At 38.2% G+C, this 19,938-nt stretch overlaps 1 protein-coding gene across 1 annotated transcript in view; it reads right to left on the minus strand.

The window, feature by feature from the left end:
- Positions 1 to 6,303: 6,303 nt before the first annotated feature.
- slc41a1 (solute carrier family 41 member 1) overlaps positions 6,304 to 19,938 on the minus strand; it is a 45,218-nt gene continuing 31,583 nt past the window's right edge. Inside the window, exons 8-11 of the mRNA XM_049022546.1 lie at positions 10,772 to 10,851; positions 10,475 to 10,609; positions 10,097 to 10,245; positions 6,304 to 9,598 (exon numbers count right to left, since the gene is read on the minus strand). Of these exons, the coding sequence (XP_048878503.1) occupies positions 9,413 to 9,598; positions 10,097 to 10,245; positions 10,475 to 10,609; positions 10,772 to 10,851 (550 nt within the window). The 3' untranslated portion in view covers positions 6,304 to 9,412. The remainder of the gene's footprint in view (positions 9,599 to 10,096; positions 10,246 to 10,474; positions 10,610 to 10,771; positions 10,852 to 19,938) is intronic.

Raw genomic sequence — 19,938 nt, forward strand, 5'->3', positions numbered from 1 at the left:
CTAGTAAGCTTTAATAGGAACTAGTAAGTATTTAGCATCATGCATCAAATACACATTTAAAACTTTAAAGAATAAGGTCTTAGTTATTTTAATAAAGACATCCTACAAGGTACCCCACGGCCCCAGCTTATACAAGCATGATTTGAGATGCTAGATGGAGTACCATGTTAAGTTGACAATGGTAACTGAGATGCAGCCTGCTTGATAGTTAATGAAACATAGTCCAGATTCAACAGTGACAGAGGTCATCCAATATGCAGGGAGACTAGAGAGTGACTATAGTGCCCCATTTAACCGTTGGTCCTTATTTTTTAAGAATTTTGACAGAATAAAGCCTTAGTTATTTTAATAAATATGTTTTTTCCAGTACATGGTTGTTCATGCTCATGTGCACAAACACACACACATCGGTGGTCAGGGGCTTTAGAGTTTAACTTTAGGTCAGTGAAAGTATAGGACCGTGATGTGTATACAGACCCCAAAACATATTAACTTAGGCGTTCATGAGTCTTATTGTGAAAAACCACGCAAAATAGACTTGTAAATTTTAAAGAAAAGACATTAACAGCTTTTGTTAATGTTGAAATGTATAAAAACTTTAGCTGCTTTTCTTAAATGGCCAGAAAAATTGGCTCAACATTATTAGTTTATATGAGGATGGGGGTGTTTGCAACAGCCACAATCCTAGCAGGCAAGCATAACATGCCAAAGAAACATGGTATATGGTGTAAGACTTGGAGGCCCTGTCCTGAGGTTTATCAAAGACTTACACTATTGGAGACTGATGCTGTTTAAGTACTAGATGGGATGACCCCTGCAATGAAATTTGTAACATTTCAAGGTGTATATTTTAAAAGAATGAAGTGCCTGGCCAGTAAGAGAGGCATGGTATCGGATGGTGGAATGTCGAACAGGTTTGTTAGAGGGTTAGAGGAGGCAGAACTATGTTGATGTCCTGCTCAATGGCTTTGAATATGTCTGTCCAGAACTCAGATAATCGAGAGAGCAGAGCCAAAACATAGTTCTATCTCCTAACCCTCTAACAAACCTGTTCGACATTCCACCGTCTGATACCATGCACCATTGCCTAAATGACTTATATCACACTCATATTAATTTAAAATTTCGCTATAACAAAACAATCCTTATACATTTTAATGAAAAACGTCAACTATATATGTCTGGTGTTTTTTTTATTGAGCAAACTCTAAAAGCCAACCTTTGGTTGTGCACTTGTGCGCATGCTTGGGGTTTTGCTGTGTGTGTGTGTGTGTGTGTGTGTGTGTGTGTGTGTCTGTCTGTAGGTTGTTCATCTTGCGTCCAAAGTTAAGGTTATATTTTATACTACTTTAAAATAACACATTTTTGATTGACTGTTTAACAAATACATCTAAAGTTTTTATACATTTAAACATTAACAAAAGCTGTTAATGTCTTTTCTTTAAAATTTACAAGTCTGTTTTGTGTGTTTTTTCACAATAAGACTCATGAACGACTAAGTTAGTATGTTTTGGGTTCTGAATACACATCACCGTCCAATACTTTCACAGACCTAAAGTTTGTTAACACCCCTACCAGGGGAGATGCCATTCTTGATCTTGTTCTCTCTAATAACCAGGACAGGATTGGTAAATTAGACGTTTTAGAACCACTTGACAGTAGCGATCATAACATGGTCAAATTTGAGGTTAAGTTTAGTGTTCGAAGAGCTAAGTCCAAATCAAAAATATATAATGTTAGGAAGGCTGACTTTAAGTGTATGAGACTAAAACTAGAAAGTGTGAACTGGATGGAGTTAAATAACAAAACTGTTGAAGAGGCCTGGGAATTTTTTAAAAGCACATTATTGCAAGTGCAAGAGGACTTCATACCTGTTTCCAGCAAGAATAAATCTAGGAAATTGCAACCTAGGTGGTTAACTAGGGAAATAAAGCATAAAGTAAGGAGGAAAAGGGCTTTGTTCCAGCAATGGAAAATAACTGATGATGACAGAATTAAGCAGGAATATCTAAGTCTACAGGCTGAGTTAAAAAATGATATTAGACGAGCTAAAAGAAATGTCGAAAGGATGGTTGCATTGGAAGCTAAGGATGACGTTAAAAGTTTCTTCCAGTATTTTAACTCTAAAAGAGCTCTAAAACCTGAAATTACTAATCTGCAGGATAGTAAGGGTCTTATAATAGTAAACGACATTGATGTAGTAAATGAGTTCAATGATAGTTTTGCACGGGTATTCACTGTTGAAGACCTTAGTAATTTACCAGTTATTACCTATCCAGCATCGTCTATAGCTAATATATATATAACTGAAGCAGGTGTTTTGCAAAGCCTAGCTAAGCTCAAAATAAATAAATCACAGGGCCCTGATGGCATCTTACCTATAGTGTTAAAAGAGTTTTTACTCTTAATAATTTAAAAAATATTCCATTTCAAGATGGATTTAAGGAAGCACTTCTTTACACAGCGTGTAGTCAGAGTATAGAATAGCCTTCCTGATAATGTAGTGCAAGCTGAATCCTTTAGTTCCTTTAAATCAGAGCTAGATAAGATTTTAACGACTCTGAGCTATTAGTTTAGTTCTCCTATTAGTTCGTCTAGTTATTATGGATTTTGAAGATATCTGAATAAGATACATGCTCTTGCTTTCATCACACGTGTGCCTCATGAGACTTCTGAACTTGACACCCAACAGTCCAGTATTTTTCAGTGCTTAAATGATGAAATACCATCCACCAACATCATCTCAGTGGCAAGATTCTGAAGTAGGCCCTACCCAAAGGTGTCAGCTCACAGCATGGATATGTGTGCCTCCATTATTGCCAGACTTTTGGGAAGTGGTGTACTAAATACTTCTTTCTTCAGTTTCTACAGTTGAGAACTTAGAGGAATTTGTGGGAGATTTGAAGTCTAATATTCATGAACAATTATTGAACAAATTACCGAATGACAATCCCTCCAGATCAACCATAGAAGGGTTATTTAAAAGTTTGGACAGTCCTTTTAGTTATTTGAATTCTGACGCAAATGGAAGAAATATTTCAGATATAAATGTGAAATGGTACAGCCAGTTGAATTGCACCTAGGAGTAAGATATTATACTAGACAATGTAGCAAAACTGGAACCTATGAGCAAGTTCTAGTCAATGACAAATTCACACATATTCCCATATTGAAAACACTCCAGTTCATTTTTAAGAATGAAGGTATCTGTGAGATGATGCAAATATGCACCTACTCTGACAAATATCAGGACTTCTGTGGTGGAAGATTTTGTTTTCAAGTAGTTGTCCAAGTCCAGTTGTACTATGATGAATTTGAGTGTGCAAATCTTTAGGTTTAAAAAAGGCCGCACATAAAGTTGACTGCCTTTACCCCATCCTTCGAAATCTTCCTCATACTGTGAATTCTGCTTTAATGAACATTCATCTGGTATCATTGTTTTATGCTCAAGAGGCTGAAATACTGAAATATTGATGAAATACTGAAACCCTTAGTAAAGGACCTGAAAATATTAGAGACTAGTGGGAATGCTGTTCCATTTGCTCAAGTTCCTGTATTTGGCACTCTGGCACAAATTACTAGTGATAATTTAGGGATGCATAGCATTCTTGGTTTTTTGGAATCGTTTAGGGCAAATTATTTCTGTAGGTTTTGCTTAATTGACCAATCTGTAGTCTCAGTTTTCTCAGAGGACAGCCCATATTTGACTTTAAGCAAATGAATAACCAACATTATATTAATTTGACAGATGAACATTAACATCTTCATTTGGCATAAAAATAAAGAGGATACTCCATCCATTCATCCATCCATTTTCCCAACTGCTTATCCTACTGGGTCGCGGGGGGTCCGGAGCCTATGGGCTCGAGGCAATGGGCATGAGGCAGGGAACAACCCAGGATGGGGGGCCAGCCCATCGCAGGGCACAGTCACACACCATTCACTCACACGTGCACTCTGACAAATTCTGCTTTACACACCTATGGGTAATTTAGCAACTCCAATTAGCCTTAGCATGTTTTTGGACTCGGCATGGTGGTGCAGTGGTTAGCACTGTTGCCTCACACCTCTGGGACCCGGGTTCGAGTCTCCGCCTGGGTCACATGTGCGTGGAGTTTGCATGTTCTCCCCATGTCGTCGTGGGGTTTCCTCCGGGTACTCCGGTTTCCCCCCACAGTCCAAAAACATGCTGAGGCTAATTGGACTTGCTAAACTGCCCGTAGACGTGCATGTGTGAGTGACTGGTGTGTGAGTGTGCCCTGCGATGGGCTGGCCCCCCATCCTGGGTTGTTCCCTGCCTCGTGCCCATTGCTTCCGGGATAGGCTCCGGACCCCCCGCGACCCAATAGGATAAGCGGTTTGGAAAATGGATGGATGGATGGATGGATGTTTTTGGACTGTGGAGGGAAACCAGAGTACCCGGAGAAAATCCCACAATGACATGGGGAGAACATGCAAACTCCACACACATGTAACCCAGGCAGAGACTCGACCTGGGTCCCAGAAGTGTGAGGCAACAGTGCTAACCACTGCACCACCATGCCGCCCAATTAAATTTTGTAGAAAATTCTGCACAAGTAGTTTTTCCTCTTAAGAAGGATGATATCAAGACTGTCAGCATTTACGTATTAAATTATGACATATCTGAGTAGCCCACAATGTCCTGAAAACAAAACCATAAAGCATAAGTGGCTAACTAAATTCAAGGGGATATAAAATGCTCTAAATTGGATAGGGTTCAAAGGGTTAACTCAGTACTGTGACTGGGTGTAAAACATCCTGCTTCAAAGTTCAAATGCAACCAATAAGGTGTGTCTTATCTGAAGAAATATTACATTTGTACAGAAGCAATATACTGAAATTTTAAGAAAAATGTCCATGGTTCAAATTATACTTCACACAAATTTTAGATCATATTGTCTACCCTCAAGTTGTGTTGTGTAGTCTGCTTCTGATTTAACCTGATCTGGATGTCTCTGCAATGTAACAAGTTTGCTGGGGCAGTGGCCAAGCATTCTTCTTACAAATCCCTACAACTCATATTTATAAAATATGTTTATAATTTATATGTTTTAAACATTTTATCAACATTCACCACCTATTCATTATTTTCATTTAAAAATTGTTGAAGGTATTTTTGCCTTTTTGAGTGGTTGTTTAATGTGCAGTCTTAATTGCACATAATTTCCTCCTGGATAATGAATGCTTTTCGATTCTAAAAATATCGTAAATAAAATTATACAAGACCTTTAATGTCACTGTAGGCTTATGGAATAGTCGAAAATTTGGTTGCTGAATGTGTTGGCATTAAATCCGTGTTTATTGAAAATGTTTTTACTAATAGTCTATCTCATGCTTTCTGTTTTTGCATGTTTCTCTTTAGACAGTATCAACGAAGCACTATTTGGCCACTAGATGTCACTATATAAAGTGATGTTTTGAGTGTTCCAAAAGATTGAAACTTTTTCTAAATCAATTGGTTTGATCGCTTGGAAGCCCCATTTTCCCCAATACTACAGATTTGGGATAGTAACCTATTTTGTTTATTTTGTTAAGTTTTTTATGTAACATTCTGTTCGAACATGAATAATAATTTAAAAATAACAAAAACCATATTTGAGTAATACTTATTTAAATTCTTTTCGCTGGATCCCGCCAATGATTCCTATTTTCCTACTCCCACAAAAACATCAGTCACTTCCTGCCCACCCCAACATTCAAAAACACCCTATTGCTGTGGTTCACATCATTTGTGCATTTATTTTGGCTGAAGTTGTTAGTGGAGGATGCCAGTGTTGCAGCATGCTTAGGCCAGCACATGGACTTCAATAGGCCCTGTTTGTAGCACACTGGTTGCTTTCCTGTTTATGCACAAAAAATACAGCCTAGCCTTGTCTGTGCTTTCATTCCTGTGCTGTTAAAAAGTGGCTCTCAGTAATGAGTGTGCACTTCTGTTACAGCTCTATGAGGTAACTAGTACTGCTGAGTGGAGTATAGGCTACTCACTGTTTCACAGCTACAAAGGGTTGCAAGAGGAACATACATTGTTGGTCTTACACAAATTAAGACATTTTAATCTTAACCATTGCTCATTAAGCAGTAGTGAATATCTTTGCTAGCCAAAGACTTTTTGAACAAGACAGGAATGGGGCTAAATGTATTATTTAATTTCATATTTTAAATTCACTAAGGAAGAAAGCAATGTGCTTTGGGCAATGATGTCCTATGAAATATACATACTACTGTTACACAGCTAGATTTATTATTTGTTATGGAAATCAAGATAAAACTCAAAAGACATGGTTTGTAATAACAAATATTACTTTAATCCAGTTTTTTACAGAAGTAAATCAATTTTGGAATCCCAGAAATAGCAAAAAATAAAATAAAAATAGAGTGTTCAATATAATGCTTAACTGAATGGGGGTAGGGGTTAACAAATAGTTGTTACTTTGCACAAAGGGCAGGAACTGTACACTATATTGTTGCTCCTTCCTATGTTAGGTCTTATATGTATGTTACATTTACGTCGGCCATTTTAACTCTTATCCCATTTTTGTCACGGAGACTTTTGTTACCTGCTTTGCTGTCTAATTTAACATAATTAACTGATCTATAGTCCTGTCCCCAGAACAAGTACTTGAACTGTGGGGAAAATTCTATGCATGCATTGCCTATAGGGAAGCAAAACAGTCCTAGTTCAACAGGGAGAAAGCTTGGAGGTATAAAGTTGGTTGCAGAACTTTTAGCCATTAAAATCCTTATCGCATGTGATGCCCTAAATTGTCTAGTGTCGTTTAAGTCCCCTTTTGATGTAGAATCTGTTCATTCCAATAGCATGAAATAGCTGAAATGTCCTCTACACATATAATGAAGAAAAACATCTTCCAACTATGTTTATTGACAAGGATCAGCAAGTGTGAATATTTTGCTCTCATAGCTTAATATTGGTTATTTCCTCATCATGAACCTTTTACATTGCATGATGAGAGATTTAGGCTAATGAAGGTCAGTACATTTTAGCTCAAATACAAAGTCTATCATATATTATGCACCATAATTTTATATAACTGTTAGAATTGCCAAATAGACAATGGCAAACTGTTTGAGCTCAACTTGGCCAGTGTGAACACAGAAATCAAAACTGACAGTAAATAAAAAAAATTAAAAGCAACACTTATTTATGGAATAAATATATATACAATTTAACTGCTTTTTAAAATAAATAATCTTCCACCCAAATACCTAAAGTAGCATTGACAACCACAGAAATGTTGTATGATACATTGGCACCAGTTACATAGTAAAGCAGAACGACAGGGTTAGAAGTTTAATTCCTTCATTCAAAACCAGTTAACCCCTCAGAACAAAGCTTATTGCCCTAAGAGTGCTGCCCAGTTGCCAGTAAATGCGGTCCAGTAGTACAGTACATTTGCCAGAAATCTACCTTAAGAGTTACTATTCACGAAATATCTATAAATTATCTAATTTAGACATAAAATAAAATGTTTAAACATTTCCCTTAAATTAAAAATATATTTGAAGATGGAGAAAGTAAGAATACATTTCATGTGCTATTTTTTGTTTTGGCCCCGTATAATATCTGGCAAGCACTCCTCCATTGGTATGTTTATGGACTTCTTTATGAACTTTACTAAAAGTGGATAAATAACATATTTTATGTGCTTAATTGAGGTATAGATATTGAACAGCTCGAGGTTACCATGTGTACCATATACACAATTATGCTTGTTGGCAGAACAATCAATGCCAAACATTGTAACATGAAACTAAACATAGGGTTTACATTGTTACAAGACTTAAATTATCAGAAGTGTCGGGAGGAAAAGAGGCAGCAAATAGCCCTTCAAAACAGCTGTTTTAAAAATTAGGAATTTGATTTACTTTATATTTCTAATCACTTTTACTCAATCTGCATTTTAATAATGTTAGTTATATGATTAGGATGCTGTAGCAGCTCAGTAGTATTGGGTTCCATTCCCGCTCTCTGCGGGTGGAGTTTGCATATCTCCCCTTTTTTGTGTTTCCTCCAACAATCCAAAAACACTCCATATGTCCAATCTGCTCGGTAGACACCACCTGCCTTTTGCTCTAAACATCATACAATGAGTTTCAGGCTTACTGCACCTGCACAGAATACGCAGCTATGGATGGATGGACAATCTTAAGAATAATTCAAAGATACTGAATTGACACATCATTTTAATTTCATAGATCCAATGAATGTGTAAAACAAACTGAAAGCAATTCCTTCATATTATTTTATGAAATAAATTTCCCAAAGAGAAAAATTATTTAATTCTTCAAATATAAATTCCCATAAAAGTCCCTCATAAAATAAGGCACCTTTGGTGTTAACCAAACCAATTATGATTCAGTATAAGCTGCTGAAATCCAAGAAATAAAAAGATTCCAGATATCAGCCTTACAAAAGCAATCATGATCATCTGTTTCACAGTGATAACAGCATGACAGGAAGAACCAAAATAAGGTATATTGATAATATTTAATATTAAAGAATCTTTTAACATTCACTACCGCTTACAATATTGGCTGTGCAATATGTAACAGGGTGTTTCGCCAGTTTTATGTAGGCATGACAGTCCATCAGGCCTGAAATTTACACAGCCTTGTCAGTTAATGAACAAAGCAGTTTACTAAAGAAAAGTAAGCAGAAGGTAAAAATTTATTATCTCCTTCATTTCAATTCAGAGGTACCTTTCAAAATATGCATGCACCCTAACAGATCTAAAAATGTCATCAAAGTCTCACCAATTTTTCCCCCAAGTAACCATTGCCAGAATTATATTTTTAGAACGGTAAAACAATCAATTAGTTCAAGCCATTGTACTTGGACCCAAGTAAGCTGTGGAAAAGGGAAAATTACAGGAAGCATAAGGAAAATACTTTGTAAAGGCCATGGATCATATTGAAAGCAAAATCTCATTTTGCCTGAATGTACCAATCATGTGATAAGGCCTCAATGATCATGGTACTACACAGTATTGTATATAACTGCCTGACTTAGTGTTTCAGTAAGGTTACAAAGCAGGACTAGATCCACTTCAGTTATTTTAATAAACACCTCTGTTAAACACAAGGAGTTTATTTAAGCACTCTGGCCCAGAATTGTCATCCCTTTATTTATAGGTGAGGAATGAAGACACCAAGGCAATGTCTATTCTATTTTTTTTTTTTATGTTTTTCATTGTTTCAAGTGTAAATTGATGATGACCAAGGGAGAATGTTCCCATTGAAAAATAATGAGAACATCTCCTTGTTATTGAAAAATCCCAAATGCATATTGATTTTAATCACCATAATAAGCCCAAACTCTTTAATTACTACAATAAATAGAAAGTTGACACCTGCACATCTTTGGGGTAGGCGTTTAATCACCCACGTCTGTGTCACGGTCCCCAATTAGCCACAAAATATGGAAGCACAGTGCCAGGAAGCCCGTCCCTAGGAGATCCCCCAGTGCTGTCAGGTATGGGATAGAGAAGTTGTCCGGGTCCATGCCCCGCCCCCACATCCAGTGCACCATCCAGTCCGCCAGATACAGCAGGATAATAACCTTAAGGAGAAGGCCAGGAGGGTTCAATTACTGACAAGAAACATGACACTGTTGGGAGGGGGCCCGTGGAATGGATCTAGTGAACTCAATGAATGGTATGCTCTACAGGAATGAGCCTGGAAAAGGTTTTTTCCCCATGTCTGAAACCAGATAAGCACTAAAACAACAGTTGCATCAATTGAAGTGAACTGCTGATAAAGCAATTTCTATTTTATAAAACATGTTCCTCTTGAAGAGGAAATGCACCACAAAAACCAGACATACATTTAATAGCTTTATTATAGCTATCAGATAACAAGACAACATTACAATAATAGAAAAATTATTTATAACAATACACTATTTAGTAACAAATTGATTTACTAAAGAATGGTCAATGTATTGAAAATGACTAATATGAATAGTAAATTCAATAAATGAATAATTCCGTTTAGGCTTTGATGTTTTCTGTAAGTGTTGAGCCCCTATGGAACTGAAGCATAAATTAATTGCATATACCTGTAGTAGGGCAGCAGCCATGTAGAAGGCAATGAAGATGGATGTGAGTGTGGTGTGTCCACCCTGCATAGAATTAATGGCGTAGAGGAAAACTAGATGCCCTGGAGCTACCAGGAGAAAAAGTACCCGAGCTGAGCGAGAGTTTACGCCTGGAAAAAGTATGAAAGAAAAGGGGTCAGTTAGGAAACAGATACAAAAACACTTCATACTGTTAACTTTGTTCATTGTAGCACCAACTAAAATTACAAAAATGTTATATTGAAGCGAGTCATTTTTTAAAACAAAACAAAAAAAAATTCTAGGAAAAGAGGCAGGATTATTTAGCATGAACAAGAATTAAGATGCATTTTATGTGAGATTATATACAGAAGTTCTTACCTGACCCAAAGAAGGTGGTGCAAGGGGTGGGGCACTTTTGTGGTGGAGGGCTGGGCTCCACCAGGGGCAGTGCAGTTAAATGCAGGTAGGTGGAGATCCGGCTAGCCTGCACTGCAACCAAGTTGCCTCCCACACCTGAAAACACATTATTACATGAACACCTATTTTAAGTGAGGAAACTCAATAATATAAAAAATTGAGATACCACAGAGTAAACAGTAACGGTTAGATCAGACTACACAGCTTATCTGAGATGGAACAGAATCCTTTAATACTTTTGAGAATGTAATAAATTACCATTGATGACTGGTGTGAATACAGCCATTCCAGCAAAGTTGGGGTTAGACACAGTTTTGTCCAGAATAAGACCCCCAACACTGTAAGGAACAAAAGTTATGAGCAGAAATGTTACCACACACAGTACTGTTTACAAGCCACCATAGAAAATTGTTTAGAGCAATGCATATTTACTCAGGGAAAAAAATATTTAACAAATAATACAAAGAGTAACAAAATAAAAAGTAACAAAGATTTCTTCTGAACAAAAAGATTCTGTTGAGTGTTTGGTTCTCAGACCTCTCCTCATGGGCAGCCCAGGAACTCCATGTATTCATTACACTGAATCTCAAACTCACACACTTTGATAGACCAATAGCTTTATACCATTAATTATCAGGATAAAAACAATCTGGATCCAGTAACTAACACTGTTTGAACCCCAAATCATACTGAAAAATAAGTTTCTTTGCAATCTTTTCCATAGTACTGTACTGTACATTATCGGTTACTGGACAATGTATGCCTGTGCTTGTCGTCAACAATCAGGAAAATTTAACGGTATTATTGTATTGGTATTGTATTGGTTACATTTAGCCTACAAGCTTTGTGCATATGCTTATTTATCATAAGGGTTGTTGACCAGCTTGTGAGGGATAATGGTGTTGAATGCAGAACTAAAGTCTACAAATAACATCCTCATGTTTGTTCCAAGTGGGATAAGGTTGTGTGAAATGCAGTCAAGACAGCTTCATTTGGTAGGCAAATTTGTGTTTGTCCAGATCTGAGGGAATAATGGATCTGATGTATGAGAACACCAGTCTCTTGCAGCACTTCATGATTGTGGGTGGCACAGCAACTGGGCGATAGTCAGTCAGGCACTTCAGCACTGATTTCTTGGGCACTGGGACTATGATGGAAGATTTGTAGCATGTTGGAACAGCCACTTGTTGTAGTGAAAAGTTAAATAAATTGGTGATGACACCTGAAAGCTGAGCAGCCCATGTCTTCAGTGTCCGTCCAGGCAGTCCAGTAGCTTTGCTAGCATCAACTTTCTGAAGGGTGGATCTCATCTGATGGAGCTGTAGACCCAGTGGCTACTCATGTGCAGGCAGTGTGGTTATGGGGCATCTCCTTCTTGAGTGTCAAAGCAAAAAAAAAATTGGTTCAGGGCATGGAAAAGACGTGTTTCGTTGCTGGGCAGCAGAATGTTGCCACTACAGTCTGTCAGTGCCTTAAAATCATTCCACAGGCTGCATTGAAGTATTCCACAATGAGTTGTTCGTATTTGTACTTCTCTTAAGGTTCCCTCGGCTTATAGTGGTAGAGGAACAATTGTATGCACACTTCCTGGGATTTGAAATCCCCAACTCTGAATCATTAGTGCAGTGATGTATTTTTTGAGATATAGGTAAGCAGTCACAGTGCAGCCGCTGCGTCTGGAAGCACCACCATCTTTGTAGTACGTAAATACTTTATGAATTTGTGTGCTGTAATAATTTGAGTCTTTCCAAGCATACTTAATTATACATACATTTCTGTTGTGGAAAGTAGTGAAATATAATTACTTTGTGGCTGTACATATGTACATTTTTCACAGATTTAGTGGTGAACACTTTTGACTTTTACTATACTACATCTTACAGCAAATATTTAGACTTTCTAATACATTTCTACTTAGTGTTGCATTACATTTTGCGTCCACATTATCATGGGCAATCTTATCCGCAAAGGGGTAGTGTGAATGCAGGTTATCGCTGCAGTTCCCTAATTAGATTACCAATTAGAAGACTGATTGGCTGAAGAGTCTTCACACCGACTCTTTGCGGATAAGATTCCCCACCCCTACTATAGAGTTTGTACTACATGCAACACCTTTTGATTCATTATGGAAGCGACTCTAGAAATGGCAAGAGGTGATCCTCGGATGTTTCTGATCAGGCTAACTTATTTGTGAATTGTGAATAGCATGTTGGTAGTGTCATGATAAAAGTGCTCAAATTTGAGTCCTGTAGCTATTAGCTGGTAAGTTTTAATTAATAGCACACAAAGATGTAGGGCTTTGCAATATGACCAAAATCCCATATCCTAATGACGATACATATCACGATATAGCACATTTTCTGTAAATTCAATAAATAAATGGTGTATATAAAATGACCAGATGGAAAGGCTAATATATTCTATTTATTATTTTTATTATACATATTACATTTTGAATTATTTACTCAACAAATTAAAGGTACTTTTATAAAGAGCATTTCATATATTGATATACAGTCAAACCTCGGATTGCGAGTAACTTGGTTTCTGAGTGTTTTGCAAGACCAGCAAAATTTTTCAATAAATTTTAACTTGATAAATGAGCGAGATCTTGCAATGCGAGTATTACATATATGCTTTGTCTGCCGAGTGTCACGTGATCACAACTGAGCCAATGGTTCTCTCTTTCGCTGCGGGATTGTGGGTAATCATCTCTCATGCTCGGTCTCACTCATATAGTCAAAATTTAGTAGAAAAGAGCCACCCAAATAAGGGCGTAGCAATGTGAGCGATGAATGAATGACAATGCAATGTTCACATTTCCGCGAAATCGAAAAGGAGGCAAAAGAGGCTGTCATTGGATAGGTTTCTTGTTAAAGTCACACAAAAAGAAAAAGATTCCAGTGAGTCAACAGATAGCGGTGATTCCGTTAGTTATAGTGAAAGTCGTCCTACAAAATAACCCTCCTCTTCTCTCTCTCGTCTCCCTCACACCATCCACGATTCTTTTCAGAGGTAAAGTGAAGGTTAATTTGTTTTATGAAAATTCGCTTTGATATACGAGTGCTTTGGATTACGAGCACGTGTCCGAAATGAATTGTGCTCGCAATCCGAGGTTTCAGTGTATAGCATTTCATGTTTTAAATGTTTATATTGTAAAATACTACACTACCATTTCTGAAATTTTATATTTAACAAAATATACGCACAGTAGACACACTTAATGACATTGCTACACAACTGCATCAGGGACTACAAGTTCAAGTAGTTTTACCTTAATGCCTTAAATATTTTTTACAAGCAAACACAGTAGAACCTTGGAACTTGAACCCCCCTCTTAATTCGACCGACTCGGACATCAAACTGTTTGTTGATTTTTTTTCAACTTGTACCGCTACCGAAATCTTGGAAGTTGACCATTCCTGCTAAAACTTGTATGGGTTGAGAAGGAGAATGGTTGAGTTCCAAGATTTTGCTCGAGGTACAAGTCGAAAAAAGTTAAACCAATTCCACCTCATTTGTAGATCTTGTTTTAAGTATTTTTGAGGCATTTGCAGCTCAGTTTGAACATTTTCCAAGAGAGTATATGCAAGTGGAAAATGCTTTAAATGTTCCACAATTTTTCTCCTACTGGTAACAGTGGCACTTACACGTGGCCCCTCGTGTATCACAAGCTGCAGCGAGTGCGCAAAACAGCCCAAGCTAGTAACTCCGAAATCATCCATTGCTTTTTTCCTATTACTCGCAATATCTTGCACAATTGTATGGGATTTTCCACTAAATGCTATTTCCACCTCACAAAAGTTTGTTTTTGCAAACATTAAAAATCGCTGTGCTACTAGTTGTTGTTTCAAGCATAAAATACTTCCAGATCATCACCATCTTATCTGATATTCTTACGTTCCCCCTACTATAAAGGGTAATGAGCATGATGTAACAGCAGGTGGAGGTCACTGCGCTCACATCTACTGAAAAACATTTAAAATAGTAAAGAGCTGTCATGCAATTGATTGTACAAATTGATTTAACAAGAAACAGGAGCTATCACATCAAAATATGTAAAATTAATAAAGTAAGTATCAGACATCAATCAGTAAAATATGGTCGATACCCAATCCGTCTAATAGATCTGGATCGGTGCATCTCTGTTTAAATGTTTATTATGTTTATCATGTTAATTGATTTTAGAAAGTCACTACCTATTCCTAAACTCACAGTCACTGAGAGAGTTGAGATTCAATTGGTGGAGAACTACAAATATTTTGGCACTGTTAGGGTAATGCTGATATTAATTTCAAGGTACAACTTAATTTTTTTGATTGAACTTTTTATGTTTTATTGAACTTTTATTGAATTAGTTCTATCTTTTTCTATGGTGGTGTGATTTGGCAACCTGAGTCTGGAAAATAAGAATGAGCTTGGTAGGCTTCTAAGAGTGGCCAGTAAAATCATTGGTGTGAATCAAACTTAGCTGTATGAACTTTACGAACAGCAGGTCATAAGGAAGGCTCAGGCTGTACCCCCTGCAGAGGGAGTTGGTGCTTCTACCTTCAAGTTTATGGTTAATTATTAGATTAAGTAATAATTATATAATTAAGTATATAATTTGTGTCCCGTCAAGAAAAGTGCTGAACTTAAATTAAACAGTTCACTTTGAAACTTTTACTAAATTTTGGGACATTTGAGATGTCAGCTGTGCATAGAACTTAGAGTTTGTAAAGTTGTTCTGTAAAAGGGGATTATCAGCTAGCTGGACTGTATTGTCAAAGGGACCTTTTAAGGGCGGATATAAGAAGTTTTGCTGAGTAAAGATGTTCATGCATTGTACTCACACCTTAATGTCTCATTATTATTATTGAATACAAGATGGTGTCAGAAGCCAGTGGATAGAATAAAACTTTAAGCCAAACTAAGCCTGACCATCTGAATGAGAAAAGATTAAAAGAGGTGTGCTACAGCTAGCATCGCCAAGCAAGTTCGACTTCACCAATGCAAACGAATGCAAAGATGGATGAAATGCTTTGAATGCTACAGAATAGCATTGGGGCTGGACAAGCAATTGCAGGAATTTCAGGTGAATACGTTTATGTAAATAGCAGGTGATGGTGCTTAAGTTATCTTAAATGTTTTACTCGTGATGGAAGAACAGAAAAAATCATACAAATAACTCACAGAAACTTTCAGTGCACATTGTGTTAGCAAGCAGAATGTTATCTTTGAAAGAGTGCACTTTAACATTCAGAATCAAAAACCAGGTGAGAGCGTAAGGTCGTTCATTACATTGGTGAATAGCTAATACTAGACTGAATTGTGGTTGACATCAGAAATACTAAACTATCAGAAAACGTATAGCTAGATGCAGACTTGACGTTAGAAAAAGCCATGGTGCAAGTGAGACAGAGTGCGGCAATAAAAAAAATTCAATAGCCAGTGCTACAACATACAAATAGAACAGGGGGCAGAAAGTGACAAAAGAAAAAACAGAAACCCGGTTACCAGAATGTGGCAGATGTGGAACCACTGGAAATACTGCCCTGCTTGTGATGTGGAGTGTAGGAGATATTATAAGGAAGCACACTTTACAAGAAAATGTAGGTCAACAGGGGCTTTTCATGACATTGCAGAGGTGCCAATAGAAAGTAAAATGGAGGAGGACTTTGCATTCTTGGGAAAAGTGTGTTCTGAGGGATCTGATGAGTGGAATGTTTGAATGGGGAAAATATTGTTTTCAAGTTGGACAATGGACCTATGGTTACAGCAATTTCAAGCATTATTTTTTCAAACAGAAATCATGGGAATTTGCAGCCACCAAGCAATGTGCTGTATAGAGCAGGGACCTGAAGTAAAAAGATGCTTTACAATGAAACTGAGTATTAAAAAGAGAACAACAGACGAAAACATTTATGTGGTTGATGGTCTCTCTAACCCCCTATAGGGTCTTCCTGCTATAGAAGCTCTTACATTAACACAGCATCTCCACACAGTCCAAGCTAAGTAGGAAGGACTAATAGCCCAGTTTCCCACAGTATTTTCTGGCTTAAGAAGATTAAGGGGGCTGTACAAAATTGAGTTGGAGCCAGGCGCAGTTCCATACGCTTTGTTATCTTCATGTTGTATGCCCTTGCCGACATGTGACAAGGTGTGAGCAGAACTCAAACATATGGAGGGCATGGGGGTAATTTCCAAAGTGACTCAACCCACACCATGGTGTGCTGGTATGGTTGTGGTGCCCAAAGGTCAGGGAAAGATATGGCTGTACATGGACCTGACACATGTGAACAAGTGGGTTCAGAGAGAGAGATACATCCTCCCAGTGGTCGATCACAAACTAACCATGCTTTCTGGGGCAAAAATGTTCACAAAGCTGGATGAAACCTCCAACTTCGGGCAAATCCCATTTTACAAGGAGAGTTCACTTCTGACAACATTCATAACCCCATTTGGGTGATATGATATTTAATTGTCTACCATTTGGGAATTTGTCAGCCCCGATCCACTTTCACTGCTGGGGGTTTGGGGAGTATGAGGGAGCAGTGTGACAGGCCTATGACATATTACTGTCTGGGGAAGACAGGCAGCAATATGATGAGAGACTGCATCAGGTCCTGAGGAGGCTAAAGGAAGAAGTCCTGAACGAAAAATGTGAGTTTGCTAAAGAGAGTATCATGTTTGTGGGTCACCGCATCATGGTAGACGGCCTGACACCAGACCCACACAAGACAGAGCTATCATGGAAATGCCTGAACCAACTAGGGTAGAAGGAGTGAGGAGAGTAATGGGTATGGACAATTATCTGGGCAAGTTTTTACCCCACCTTGCATCATATGCTCGTCCTCTCAAAGATCTGTTTAGTGAGAAAAACAAATGGGGCTGAGGCACACCACAGAAAGGCATCTCAGAGGCTAAAATCTGAATTGTGTTCACCATGTGTGTTAGCGCCATACTCACCAAAAGTGCAGACGTGTGTATCTGCTAATGCCTCATCTTTTTTGGTCTCGACAGTGTCCTGAGCCAATGACAGACAAATGGAACATGCAGAGCAATTCTATTAAATTCCAGTGGCCTATCAGAGAATGAAAACCACTATGCACAGATCAAGAAGGACGCTTTGGCAGCCACGTGGGCCTGTGGACATTTGTCCTCATCTCCTGGGACTGAGGTTCAAGTTAGAGAGATCACAAACCCTTAGTACCACTATTAAAGTACCAAAACACTATATGAACTACCTGCAAGAGTACTGAGGCTCTGCCTGCCACTGCTGAAATTCACATTCGATATTGTGCATGTGCCTGGTAACCACTTGATAAAAGCAGACACATTATCAAAAGCCCAAAAGAAAACACACATTCACTCAAGCAGAAAAAGACAATGAGTAGAGGGCAAAGTGTTTGTGGATGCAGTCATTCAAAGCCTCAAACTCTAGAGAATGGCTATTTCCAAGCACAACTCCTTATGGGGAGTTACATACAACCATACCACAGCTTCCAACATCCCTACCTCTGCGGTGACCAAATTTCAAAAGCTTCAGAAAGCAGAATTAGGAGAACCAACAATGCAACCTACAACCTGGTTCACAAAGTCTGTCCTTTACCACCACTACAGCTTGGCAAGATGTGTGGCTCCCAAGTGAAAATATTCAAGGGACAGTCATTGAACATGCAACAATACCCAGGTCTTACACCATAAAGCACGGAGGAAAAACTGGTCAGGAGAAACTGTGCACAAAAGCATACAGTACACCATCTGCAACCTCAGACACTCCCTGACATGTCTTTTGCTCTCCAGGAGCCAGCTATTAGTGGCACAAACACTCACACTACCAGGGACACAATCAGTCACAAATATGCAGATGTAACTAACACACCCTATGTGACAACTTCAGGTTGAGTGTCATGCCCTCCGCTCCGTATGTGTGCGTTACTTTACATTTGTCATAGGATGGGGCTCTACTCAAAAGGGGAGGTTCATCGTCTCATTGTTATTGAACATTGGATTTTGAATATGGATGTTATTGAATATTGAATATAACATTAGTCAGTAACAAATTTGGTGTATGTAGGTATATGTTTTGTTACATTAATGTGCGTTAAGTATTTTGCTTGTAATGCAGCCTTATGGAGATGAAAAGGTTTTACATATAAAATAAAAGTTTGGCATTTGGTTCCAGTTCAGGCTTCATTCTTCGGAGAATGTGAAGTGAAAGAGATCTTGTTATACTTGATTGTTATTTTGGTACATTATTGCACATTAAGCTTTTGCCTTGATGCATATGGAGAGGAAAACGTTTAACGTCTAAAATATAGTTTGTCTGCAGGGTTAGGATTTCAATAAGCTTACAGTGGATAATGTTTAATGTCTGCAAAGGTTGAAGGAAGTTTGGCTTTGCTATGCCGTCATTTAAGTATATTAAGAGCCATTAAGTTTTTTTCATATTAAACATTTTAGAATGTCCCAGACAAAACAAACTGGCAAGCGCCTATCACAAAATGCCTCCACTTTTGGAGGCTGCAAGAGTACTACAACAAAAACAAACCAACGTGAAACAAAGCTTGTGCAATATCTAAGTGCAGTCAGTATACAGTCAAGTGAAAAAGTAAGTACACAAAATTTCAATTGTAAGGTTTTACGTATTAGGACATAAAAAAATCATCTGGTCCTTAGTAGGTCTTAAAATTAGATAAATGCAACCTTACATGAGCAACAACACATGACATATTACACCCAGGGACGGATTATGGGTTGTGTGGGCCCCTGGGCAAAACGTTCGTGAGCCCCCCCCCCCACCACCACCACCACCACAACCACCACAATTCAAGGGCCCTTGGCAGCCAAACGCCCTCCCTATAGGGTCAGGGCCCCTTGTAGGCAGAGGATCAAAGAATGTAGGCCCTATAAAATAGACAAACGAAAATACATTGTTGATAAGCTTTGCAAATTGTTTTGGGCTAGGGGCCCCATGGGCCCCCTGCACCCCAAGGGCCCCTGGGCAGCGGCCCCGCTGGCCCGGTCCGTAATCCATCCCTGATTACACCATGTCATTATTTATTTAACAAAAACTAATATAAAATTCAGAAACAGTGTGTGAAAAATTAAGTACACCCTGATTACAAATGTAATCAAATGTAATAACTTGATTAACTGATCATCAGCAAGTGTGACCATCTCTATAAAAGCAGAAATTTTTGCAGTTGCTGGTCTGGAGCACTCAGGTGCATTAACACATGCCAAAGAGGTAAGACATTAGCAATGATCTTAGAGCAGCAATTGTTGCTGCCCATTAAGGAAAGGGAAGGGTGATTTCAAAACAGACGGCTTCAAGGAAATTCTGGTCCACCATCAGGTGGCTCAGAGCGGGAAAGCGGTGCAGTGTCATCACTGTTTATGGTGGGGATGGGGTGCTACTGACCTCAGCTCGGGACGTTGTG

Source organism: Brienomyrus brachyistius, chromosome 8 (assembly GCF_023856365.1).
Source record: "Brienomyrus brachyistius isolate T26 chromosome 8, BBRACH_0.4, whole genome shotgun sequence".
Taxonomy (NCBI): domain Eukaryota; kingdom Metazoa; phylum Chordata; class Actinopteri; order Osteoglossiformes; family Mormyridae; genus Brienomyrus; species Brienomyrus brachyistius.